At 43.6% G+C, this 11,754-nt stretch overlaps 1 protein-coding gene across 1 annotated transcript in view; it reads left to right on the top strand.

Moving 5' to 3' along the window:
* The first annotated feature begins 1,185 nt into the window (after window positions 1-1,185).
* PRLR (prolactin receptor) overlaps window positions 1,186-11,754 on the top strand; it is a 24,017-nt gene continuing 13,448 nt past the window's right edge. Inside the window, exons 1-7 of the mRNA XM_044431333.1 lie at window positions 1,186-1,255; window positions 2,961-3,093; window positions 4,028-4,197; window positions 4,695-4,861; window positions 6,683-6,824; window positions 8,898-9,027; window positions 9,176-9,345. Coding sequence (XP_044287268.1) covers window positions 1,186-1,255; window positions 2,961-3,093; window positions 4,028-4,197; window positions 4,695-4,861; window positions 6,683-6,824; window positions 8,898-9,027; window positions 9,176-9,345 — 982 coding nt within the window. The remainder of the gene's footprint in view (window positions 1,256-2,960; window positions 3,094-4,027; window positions 4,198-4,694; window positions 4,862-6,682; window positions 6,825-8,897; window positions 9,028-9,175; window positions 9,346-11,754) is intronic.

Raw genomic sequence — 11,754 nt, 5'->3', positions numbered from 1 at the left:
TTTTTTTTTTTTTTTTTTTTGGCATACCATTTAAGTATCTTCTCACCAGGAGATGTGTCTAATGCAGAGAGATCTTTGACTTCCACAAGTCGAATTGCTGTAATTAGTCTCTTGAAAAATGAGAGCTGTCCCCCAGCTAATATATCCGTTGCTAACATTGTGAAAAATTTGGTTATGTAAATACTAGTAACTATCAGATAGTACCCATAGCATCTGTGGCAAGTAGATAAGCTTCATCCCCTGAGGGACGCACCATATTGTCATCTTTCAAAACTGCTTGGTGAATGTGTGCACATGTTTAATTCAGGAGATACCTGACTCAGATTTAGTGGGACTGATAGGAGCTTTGGAAGAAAGCAATTTTCATCAGGAAAATGTTACAGGGGATCAAACAGCCCAAACAGGGACAGCCCTTGTTACATTTCAGTCAGATTTTTTTAAAAGAAAAGAAAAAAAGGAGATCAGATCATGTATGTGGAACTGACTGCCTTGGGAAGTGGTGGATTTTCCTTCGCTGGAGGTATTTATGCAAAGGCTGAACAACCATCTGTCAGGGATCCTGCAGCTACATCCTGAATGCAAACCCTGCATTGAGCAGGGCTATATTTAGACTAGTTGATCTCCAAAGTCTTTGACAAAGCTTTCATTCTGTAATTCATCTCTGTTTGGCTCCCAATGGCACTGGATGTTCCTGAATTCTACTGTTTTGAAAATTTCTCTGTACTCCATAGTTTTCAGACAGCCTTCCCAGAAATATCCATTCAGTTGTGACTGTTTGTCCAATACTTTCTGCAGTGAAGACACAAGGGTGTCTTCTACATGAGGCAATTAATCATTGTGCAGTTGTGTCTATATGAGACAATTCATTGTGTGCTTGTGATCCTTCACTCATAGAAGTTTGTGGAAGCTTTTTATGACATTGCCGTTCTCCCAGGCCCTCCCATATTTTGCAAAGAATTCAAAACAAATAAATATTTACTTGTATATACCAAAGCCAACTGTTCTATTTAAATGAGGATTGTGAATCTTGTGGTGCCCTCTGGGAAGTGTGAGAAAAGGATTCATTAACTAAAAGCTTTGAAAACAAAAGCATTGAGAACCTTTAGAAACTGTGGCATATTTCCTTGCTTCCCAGTGAGTTTTCATTCCTTCCTGGAGGTGGAGGAGGAGGAAAGGCAGACCAAAATGAGACCACATTTGTCAGTGTCAGATGTATTTGTTCTGCTCCTTTCTCTCAACACCTGGCTTGTGAATGGTGAGTACTAAAACATTTGTACCTGCTTTGGAAATGAAAACCTTGAAAACATTTTGTTTACATTTCAAACCCAATGCTGGAAGGTTTTTACATGCCATGAATTGTTTGCCCCGTTTATACTCTTCCCCTAACCCGTTTATACTCTTCCCTTCTTCCAAGGTGTTTGGGTTTGCCATTTCCTCAAAACTCCTAGTCATCTGCTTGCTGCTCTGTTCTTCTGCTCATTTCCCCCAGATTCCCATATCCTGGAGAATCCCAGGTTCCCCATCCATATTTGGAAGGCAGCAGGCAAGACTTATCCATGCCTTTAATTATGGATGAGGCCATTCCAGCTCTGCCCACTCCTGGATGGGGGCCGTGTAGCCACTGTGGTTGATGCACTGTTGGCCACATGACGAGGTCACTGCAGCGCACGTGGGGCTGCCCTTGCGTTGCCTGGCCGGGGCACTACAGCCGTGGCACAATGCAGCGGGAAGGTGGTCCAGCTCAGGGGGGCACACAGGCCCGTTCGCTTTACGCCCCTGCTGGAAGAACTGCACTGGCTGCTCCTGAGCTACCTAGCATGACCAACCAGAATCCACGGCACAGCTGCTTTTTTGGCCGACTGAATGCTCCGGCAAGAAAGAAGATGGACGACCTGGTGGGAAAGCATGGTAGGGCTACACATTGTGGATGGAGATGTCTGAACCCCTGTGAAGATCTATGAATGAGCCAGTGTGGTTTCCAAGTAAGGGTCTTATCTGGAAGCACCCCAAATGTGTCATTCTGGGTAAGCTTGAGGCTGGGCTAAAACGTTACGTGGTGCTTGCTGTGGGGTCCCTTCCTTTTTCAACCTGCAACAAAGGGACTAATTTTGCCTGAGGATTTATTTTCCGCTATTCTTTGCTTCGATTGTGTTACTCAGGCTATACTTGGTTCTTCTACTGCCTCCTGCTGGCACGAGTGTGGATTTGCTCCTAACTGTCTTTGAATCACTTGTCCTATTGGCTGCTGGAGTGGAAGCTGCTGCTGCTTTTTGCTAAAATGCATGTGATCCTCTTATGCAATGAGTTAGAATGTAGGCTTTTAGCTGAACAGTTTCTTTTTTCTTATGTTTCAAGTTTAGAATTGTACAGCTTTATTGTAACTTTCCTATTCCTTTGTCATTTTGCCTGGTTGTGTTTTAGTGCTATGGTATTCAATTTTGAATGGTGATGATTATTTAAATTTGGATCACAAGGCAGCATTCACTACATAACAAATATAATGAATTAATTCAATTCAAAATAATTTAAAGTGTGTGTGTGAGAATGTGTGTGTGCATGTGTGTTCAGAAATAATCAAATATTAAATGCTTTAACAAAAGAAAATGCTTTAACAAAATGGAAACAAAGTTGTGTCAATCAGAGCTCCTTTCGGAGGGAATTGCAGAGTTGGGCACCAGCACAGAGAAGGCTCTTTGTGGATACATAATTTATAACTCGCTGATGGTCTGAAGATGCATAGCCTGGATAATATGGAATTGGGTGGTTGTTTAGATATCTGGATCCCATGCCATTTGATGTTAGCCATTAGGGGTTTTCTTTTGGGAGAAATAGTGGAATGCAAATGAAACTTGATGGCATTCTCTGTCATCAGAGGCTGATTCAAACCACAATTTGGGCCCTTATCTACTCAACTAAACAGTCACTGTGACAACCTCTGAATGTATGTTACTATCCCTCAGGCCAATCACCTCCTGGAAAGCCTACAATAATAAGTTGCCAGTCCTCAGGAAATGAAGCATTTACTTGCCGATGGAAACCTGGTTCAGATGGGAGGCTTCCGACAAATTACACTCTACTGTACAACACAGAAGGGTAAGAAAATACGGGGCAAAATTGTGCTCATCCTCACAGGTTCAAAAGAGGAAGATGTGGCCCAGGCTTCCTAACAAACATACAGAAAATGAGCCTCCAACCAATAGAATTAGCCAACCACAGCCGAAGGCTTGTTTAAAGAGTCTTCAATTGCAAGAGGAACACAGAGGAATAGAAAATTACCAAAAAAGAGTTCCACGTATGAGAATCGCCACTAAGAAGGCCACCTCACGTATCACCCCCATTGGTGCACTCAATCACAGGAAGAGCCATATTGGCTCGGATGAAGGACTTGGCAAGCCCAGCATTGTGTTCCCACAGTGGGCTACCCGATGCTTCTGTGGGAAGCCCATGAGCCACAGGTGAGAGCAGCGGGACCCTCTGTTCACATTCCCCAGCAGGTGTCTGCACTACTGAAGGTAAATGCTGGAACTATGGATGGGCTTCTCCATGAATCTGTCAGATCTCCCTTTAGAGGCAAACAGATCAGTTCAACAATGGAGGATCAGTTTAGCAAAGGCTGTGAGCTGTAATGCCTAAACTGAACCTTTGTGTTATGCAGAGGTATTTTATGTGTGAACATTTTATCCCACTTCTCTTCAGATAAAAGTTGAAAGTGAGTCACAGTCAAGAATGAAGTTTTTAAAACCATATGAAAACTGCTACACTAAGTACTCACTGCTGCGCTGTAACAAGCAGACAAGGACAATATTGTCTTTGTGTTCTGACTGTGAGCTTTCTTTGAGGTTTGATCCAGCCAGTCTCTTAAACTTTTATACAATTGATTGATTGATTGATTTCAGGCAGAACTGCTTCGGTGTTATGCATTTACATGGCAAAGTTACTATGTTTAAGTTGCCTGGTAATCAATAAAATACGTGGTGGGTTTTTCAAGCAAGTGTTTCAACAGGTCTTTTTTTAACATTTATTTCAGAGAAAGAGAGGCTCGTGAATGCCTGGACTACATATCTGCAGGTCCCAATTCCTGTTATTTTAATCAAGAATTCACTAAACGTTGGACAACATACAACATTACAGTTAAGGCTATTAATGATATGGGCAGCAATATCTCTGATCCTCAGTTTGTGGATTTAAGGTACTTAGGTAAGAGCAGAAAACCAAATGCAAATCCAACTACTCTAGAATAATACCTAAGGGAGACAGGCTGATATATCCTCATTATGATTTTCTCAAATGTGTTCTAAATCCAAGATACTGAGGAAAAAACGTTCAGAAAAACAGCAGGAATGAACAATCTAGTTCATTTAAAATCAGAACAAAAAGGGATATCAGACATTGATAATTTCCTGAGTGAGAATCATTGCTTGATGTTGGGGTCGCTTGCTTCATATGCTTAAAGTCCCAGGTCAGTTCCTGAAATCTTCAGCTAAAAACACTACTAAGTAACAGAACTGGGAAAGTCCTCAGTTAATGTTAACAAGAGAGACAACACCAGCCCAGATGAGCTATTGGTCTAGAGCCACTCTTGTGACCATCTTGTCTTTCTATTTGAGACTGTCTGTTCTCAGGTAGAATCATAAAAGAAAATATTATTGGCAAAAGAACTAAAAATATTGATTTGTGAACTTCCTTCTGTATAGTGCAGCCAGACTCTCCTACAGATCTATCCCTGAAAGTCAGACAATCGGATGGAATAAGGTACGTCTGGGCGAAATGGTCACCACCTCCGTGGGTCGATGATTCCACAGGCTGGCAAACCTGTAATTACGAATTGCGACTAAAACCAGAGGGAGGCAAAGAATGGGAGGTAAGCTAGTTGCTTACTTTTCAAACTTCCTTTTTTTCTTCAATAAGAGCTTTAAAAATATGGGGTAGACATTGCCTGAGTCACAAAGAAAGTGCTGAACTTGCTGAACCCATCACCAAAGTGGAACTTTTAAAAACTGATGTGCTGAATGTCAGCTTTCTGGAGAGCACCAGGTTCGAGAAGGCTGTGACAGATACTAATCAAGACTATACAAGTACAGTGTATCTTATACCAGACATCTTTGAATGAAAATCCTATATAAGGCGTTGCAGGAGGGTTGTAGGGGGTGCTCTAGCACTGTGGCAGACCACATGCTTCATTTGCTGAAGGTTCAGTCCCTGGCAACTCAAGGTAAAGTGTGATCAAGCAGCAGAGGTCATTCAGACTGAAACTTTAGCTGTGCTAATCAGGGTAGATCAGGAGTGCACAATTGTCCGAGGGCCACATTCCTCCCCTCAGGGACCTAGGAGTGGTTGCTAAGGCCAGTGATGTAGACTGACATTTCTGGTCTGCATCAGCAAATGGTCTGACTCAGTATAAGGAAGCACCAGATCTTCAATGAGTGGCCTTCATCACAGGGCATCTGTGATCTGGCAGGTCTTCATTGCGCTTTGAAGGATGGAGGACAAAACTGTTGATGGTTGCTAGTCGTGAGGCCAATATTATCTTTAGCATCAGAGGTGTTACGCTTCTGTGTAACAGTTGCTGCAGATCATGAGCAGCACCACACTGTCGCATTCACATCCGGCTTGTGAGCTTCCCTCAAGCATGTGTTGGGGTTAGCCGTGGGCTAAAGTTTTGTAAGCTCCCAAAGAAATGATAAGCTAGATCCAGGTTTGCTCACAAGAAGACTTTATTTGTGTACACACTATGAATTAGCTAGCATTCAAAGATTTTAGCTGCAAGTCACTTACAGCACACAGCAGGGACTTACAAGAGTTGTGATTAACATGCTTATAACAAAGAAGGATATGGAGAAAGAGCCCCCCCCCAATGTGTATGCTTTATTTATTATAATTTTAGCCCACAAATAACAACAAGGTTCTCCTTGTGTGCCTTTCATATGGAAGCTTCCACAGAAGAGCCATTTAGATTAATGAGTACCACAGGCTATGTATGTCGGGACAGCAAAGAAGAACCTTGATTAGCCCAGGAACTGTGAAAGGGGGAAGTGTAACTGTTTCTAAGAACTCCAAGTAAATAGGAATTTTCCCTGTAGGGGCAAGTATAATATCAGGGGACACTTGAGGGACTCTTAAGAAACATCATTTCATTGCAGTGGCAAAACAGATTGTTGGCTCAGTTGTGAGAAAGATGCAAACAAGCTGCCAAGCAGTCATCAGAAAATAGTGCACGCTTTTATGTTTCCTGTCTAAAATTTCCACACAGGTATCTCTTTAAGAGAGGAGGGTGGGGTGGGTCCTGGTTCTTAAAATGGGTCAGTATAGCTGATGTACCAAAAGCCAAAAAACTCCACCAGTCATGATAAGTAAATCACCTGTTTTTTTCTCAGTCAGCCTGAAACTGCAAAAAAAAATGGAGAGCAAGGTGCTAACTCAGGCCAGGAGTTCTAGCCGATGGATTGCTTGGTTGTGTGGGTGAAACATTTTCATAGACGTATTTGTTTTGTTCATTTATTTATACATATGCATACCGTGTTCTCCATTCTGAAAATTACTAGGACGGTTAAAACGACCAGGGGATAACTCCATGCCAAATGCTCTGGAGATTCTCAGCCAAGGTTCTAGAGGCATTACTTGGAAGCCATCTGTTGAAAACCAAGAATTCTCATCATGACCTATTGTTTTTTCTCCTTCCCAGGTTCATTTTGTGGGGCGTCAAACACAATATAAAATGTCTCATTTGCTCCCGGGAGTGAAATACACCGTCCAGGTTCGCTCTGTTACAGACCATTATGGAAGGAGCAAATGGAGCCTGGCATCTTCCATCCAAGTCCACAGTGGTGAGTCCACGCATCATTTCTTCCATGTTCATGATCTGAGGACCTGGTATTGGGGCCAAGCTTGTAGCAGAGCTGGGCCCAGGTTTTGGAGGGCCCTGGGTAAGACACCCATAATGGGCCCTCTCCCTCAAAGGAGTCTACTTTCGGCCTTCGTCATCAGCTGCTTTTGGTGCGGCTCCTCTTTCCCAATGTTGCTTCTTCCTCCTTCCTTGAGAAACAGAGAATCTGTGAACAAGTAAGCATCTCCTGCTGCTCCTCCTGTTGTCTGGGACAAAGTGAGGGGCAGGTGAACAAGAAGGTTGTCATGGTCAAGAGGAGGAGCATGTCCACTGGCCCTTCTGGGGTGTGGGCCCTGGCACTGGCTTTGGCTAAAAGCCAAAAGTCCTACAGCCAAATACACTGGTGCATAATGCACTGGTGTTTGTAATAAAATTCCCAGTGGCAGTTTCTTGATCAGTTTTATGAAAGGACAGTTTGGCAGAGAAGAAGCAAGAAGAGGTAAGAAACTACCACTCCGCTGCCTTTCCCCAACCTTCCAACTTTCCTTTACCTACCTGGTGCTGTCAGAAAATCCAGATGTGTGTTTACCTCGTTAAGGGCAGTTGAAGGTCAATAATAATTGTATAGTGAGGCATACCTCTCTTGGCACCGTCACTTGGCGCCAGGCAAACCTCTCTGGGGAGCGCATTCCACAATCTGGGCACCACCACAGAGAAGGCCCTCCTCTGACTAGATGTCCTTTTTACCTCCTTCAGGGAAGTTTCTCAGAGCAGGGCCTCTCCCGTGGATCTTAAGGGGCATGAGGGCGTATAAGAAAGGAGGTGCTCCTCCAGGTATCCCAGTCCCAAGCTGTTCAGGGCTTCATAGGTCAAAACCAGCACCTTGAATTGGGCCCAGACTTCAACTGGAAGCCAGCTAATTGTAGAGCAGCCCTAAGCAGCAGGTTACACTAGCCAAGGATGAAGATGATGGTGGCTTTATGAGGCTTCCTGTTCTTGTTGATATTGTTACATTGCATATAAATTCCGCCTATTTTCTGAGGAACTTAAGGTGACTTACATAACTCCATTTTATCCTCGCAAAAAAATCCTGTGGTTGAGACGGAGTGACAGGCCCAAAGTCACCCTGTGAGCTTCATGGCAAAGTGGGGACTAGAACCCGCACCTCCCAGACCCCCAGTCCAATACTCTCATCACCACGCTGCACTGGCCCCTTTCGGCAGGGCAGATGATTTTTTGGAATTCCCCACCCTCACTGAAACGGGAACAGTAGTATCTGCTGTTGCATATATAGTCTTTACTAAATAAGAAATGGAAAGAAAATAATATGGTTTTTTTGAGAGTCTCAGGAAGACAAATTCTCTAGCCTTCTAATCTTTTTTTCTGTAGTCCTACAGCCTTTGTAGTGTGGGAATTGACCTTGGCCACAGTCTGATCATTTCTGCTCCTGATCGTGGTATCCCGGGCTCCACATGGAAATACAGCCATTCTTAGTGATTCATAAAATCTAGTTTCCCTAAGAGCAGTAGCATAATGCGGAGAGGGGCAGTGAGGTAGAGGGGCCATGGCAACACTGACCAGCTTTACACTTTCCCAACTGAGAGAGGAAGGGATGAGGAGTTGTACATGCATGCTGCGGCGTCCTTCAAGGCCTTGGCACTTGTGCCAATAGACTGTGGCTCCAGAGCTTCACTGACACCTGGTACAACCTCATCCAGTCATCTTCAGTTCCCTCATTATGTCTGCTGGGGGGAAGCCAGTATGAAGCTTCTGGGCTGAGAACCAAACTTCCAGTCATGGGGATTAGGGACAGATGACTTACAATTTAGTGTGCCATTTTTATTCCGCTCTTCGCCAAGATGCTCCGATCTGCATAAATGGCTCTTCTCTTTCCACCTGCCTCTGTTTTATTCTGACAAAAGCCCTGAGGTGGATTAGGTTGAGAGAATCCAAGGCCACCTAGCAAGTCTCCTGACTAAGCACAGATTTGAACATGAGACTAGCCCCACTCCTAGTCTGACAAGTCTAACTATTACTCTATACTGGCTAAGTCGACTTATCTTTTTGTGTTCAGGCCAGCCTCCAGGAAAGCCAACGATAATAAAATGTCGCTCTCCTGAAAAAGAAACTTTTGCTTGCTGGTGGAAGCCCGGTTCTGATGGACGTCTCCCTTGCAATTATACTCTGCTGTATAACAAGGAAGGGTAAGGAGTTACCAGTGATGCCACGGCTCAGCTATGGTGTCATCGTGCATCACAGCTTCTTCTGCAGGGTTGATTTAATATTTTCTGAGCAATGGGACTAACTATAGTGTGTTTTACTTGTATTTCCTTTTGTATTTGTATTTTTCAGAGAACAAAAGTACCTGGAGTGCCCAGATTACACAACTGCAGGATCTAACTCCTGTTATTTTGATAAAAAGCATACAAAACTTTGGATAACATATAATATTACTGTGAAGGCAACTAATGAGATGGGTAGTAGCGTCTCTGACCCTCATTATGTGGATGTGGCAAATATAGGTACGCAAAGCAAATGTTGCAAAACAGAATAACCTAACGTTCTTACGGGTTCTGGTCCACAGTTCTGAGTGCCTCTTATGTAGCATCAGCCACCAGCCATGTATAATGGCGATCATGGGTCTTGATGTATCATATATTCTTGCTACTTACCTGAGACTGCAAGAGAGGTGAGTGGGTTTGACAAGTATTTGGTATGCCAGAAAGTGTGGCACACAGTCCTGGAATAGGATTTATACATGCCTTGTCATGCACATGACTACCTTAGCAATCCACTATGGATTGACCCCCAAAGTCCACTGCTACTCTGCAGAACCTGGTTTGACGTTGTTGTTGTTGTTAGTCGCGAAGTCGTGTCCGACCCATCGCGACCCCATGGACAACATTCCTCCAGGCCTTCCTGTCCTCCACCATCCCCCGGAGTCCACTTAAGCTCACACTGACTGCTTCAGTGACTCCATCCAGGAGCCTCATCCTCTGCCGTCCCCTTCTTCTTTTGCCATCAATCATTCCCAGCATTAGGCTCTTCTCCAGGGAGTCCTTCCTTCTCATTAGGTGGCCAAAGTATTTGAGTTTCATCTTCAGGATCTGGCTTTCTAAAGAGCAGTCAGGATTGATCTCCTATAGGACTGACTGGTTTGATCGCCTTGCAGTCCAAAGGACCCACAGGAGTCTCCTCCAGCACCACAATTCAAAGGCCTCAATTGTTTGGCACTCAGCCTTCCTTATAGTCCAAATCTCACAGCCATACGTTGAAACTGGGAAAACCATAGCCTTGACGATACACACTTTTCTTGGCAGGGAGGTTTCTCTGCTTTTTAGTATGCTGTCTAGATTTGCCATAGCTTTCCTTCCAAGGAGCAAGCATCTTTTAATTTCTTAGCTTCAGTCCCCATCTGCGGTGATCTTGGAGCCCAGGAAAATAAAATCTGTCACTACCTCCATTTCTTCCCCATCTATTTGCCAGGAAGTGAGAAGACTGGATGCCATGAACTTGGTTTTCTTAATATTGAGTTTCAAGCCAACTTTTGCACTCTCCTCCTTCACCTGTATCAAGAGACTCTTTAGTTCCTCTTCACTTTCTGCCATTAGAGTGGTATCATCTGCATATCTGAGGTTGTTGATATTTCCCCCGGCAATCTTAATTCCAGCTTGTGATTCATCTTGCCCCACTTTCCTCATGATGTGCTCTGCATATAAGTTAAATAGGCAGGGCGACAGTATACAGCCTTGCCGAACTCCTTTCTCAATTTTGAACAAATCAGTGGTTCCGTGTCTAGTTTTCACTGTTGCTTCTTGACCCGCATATAGATTTCTGAAGAGACAAATAAGATGGTCTGGTACTCCCATCTCTTTAAGAACTTGCCACAATTTGTTGTGATCTACACCATCAAAGGCTTTAGCATAGTCAATGAAGCAGAAGTAGATGCTTTTCTGGAACTCCCTAGCTTTCTCCATGATCCAGCGTATGTTGGCAATTTGATCTCTAGTTCCTCTGCCTCTTTGAAATCCTGCTTGTACTTCTGGTAGTTCTCGGTCCACATACTGCTGGAGCCTAGCTTGTAGGAATTTGAGCATAACTTTGCTAGCATGTGAAATGAGTGCAATGGTGCGATAGTTTGAACATTCTTTGGCATTGCCCTTCTTTGGGATAGGAATGCAAACTGACCTGCAGCCACTGCTGAGTTTTCCAAATTTGCTGGCATATTGAGTGTAGCACTTTTACTGCATCGTCTTTGAAGATTTTGAATAGCTCAGCTAGAATAATGTCAGCTCCACTAGCTTTGTTGTTGCTTAGACTTCCTAAGGTCCATTTGACTTCACATTCCAGGATGTCTGGCTCGAAGTCAGTGACCACCCCATCGTGGTTATCAGGGATGTTAAGCTCTTTCTTGTATAGTTCCTCTGTGTAATCTTGCCACCTCTTCTTAATTTCTTCTGCCTCTGTTAGGTCCCTGCCATTTTGGTCCTTTATCATGCCCATCTTTGCATGAAACGTTCCCGTCATATCTCCAATTTTCTTGAAGAGATCTCTGGTCCTCCCTGTTCTATTGTTTTCTTCTATTTCTTTGCACTGTCCATTTAAGAAGGACTTCTTATCTCTTCTAGCTATTCTCTGGAATTCTGCATTCAATTGGATGTATCTTTCTTTTTCTCCCTTGCCTTTCACTTCCCTTTTTTCCTCAGCCATTTTTAAAGCTTCCTCAGACAGCCATTTTGCTTTCTTGCATTTCTTTTCATTTGAGATGGTTTTAGTTGCTACCTCTTGTACAATGTTGCGAACCTCTGTCCATAGTTCTTCAGGCACTCTGTCTATCAGATCTAATTCCTTAAATCTATTTGTCACCTCTACTGTATATTCATCAGGTATGACCTAAATCATATCCCTGATGAATATACAGTAGAGGTGAC

This window comes from Varanus komodoensis, unplaced genomic scaffold (genome assembly GCF_004798865.1).
Source record: "Varanus komodoensis strain SLA01 unplaced genomic scaffold, ASM479886v1 scaffold22, whole genome shotgun sequence".
Lineage (NCBI taxonomy): Eukaryota > Metazoa > Chordata > Lepidosauria > Squamata > Varanidae > Varanus > Varanus komodoensis.
The sequence above is the reverse complement of the archived record's forward strand: the minus strand, read 5'-3'. Positions and strand labels throughout refer to the sequence as shown.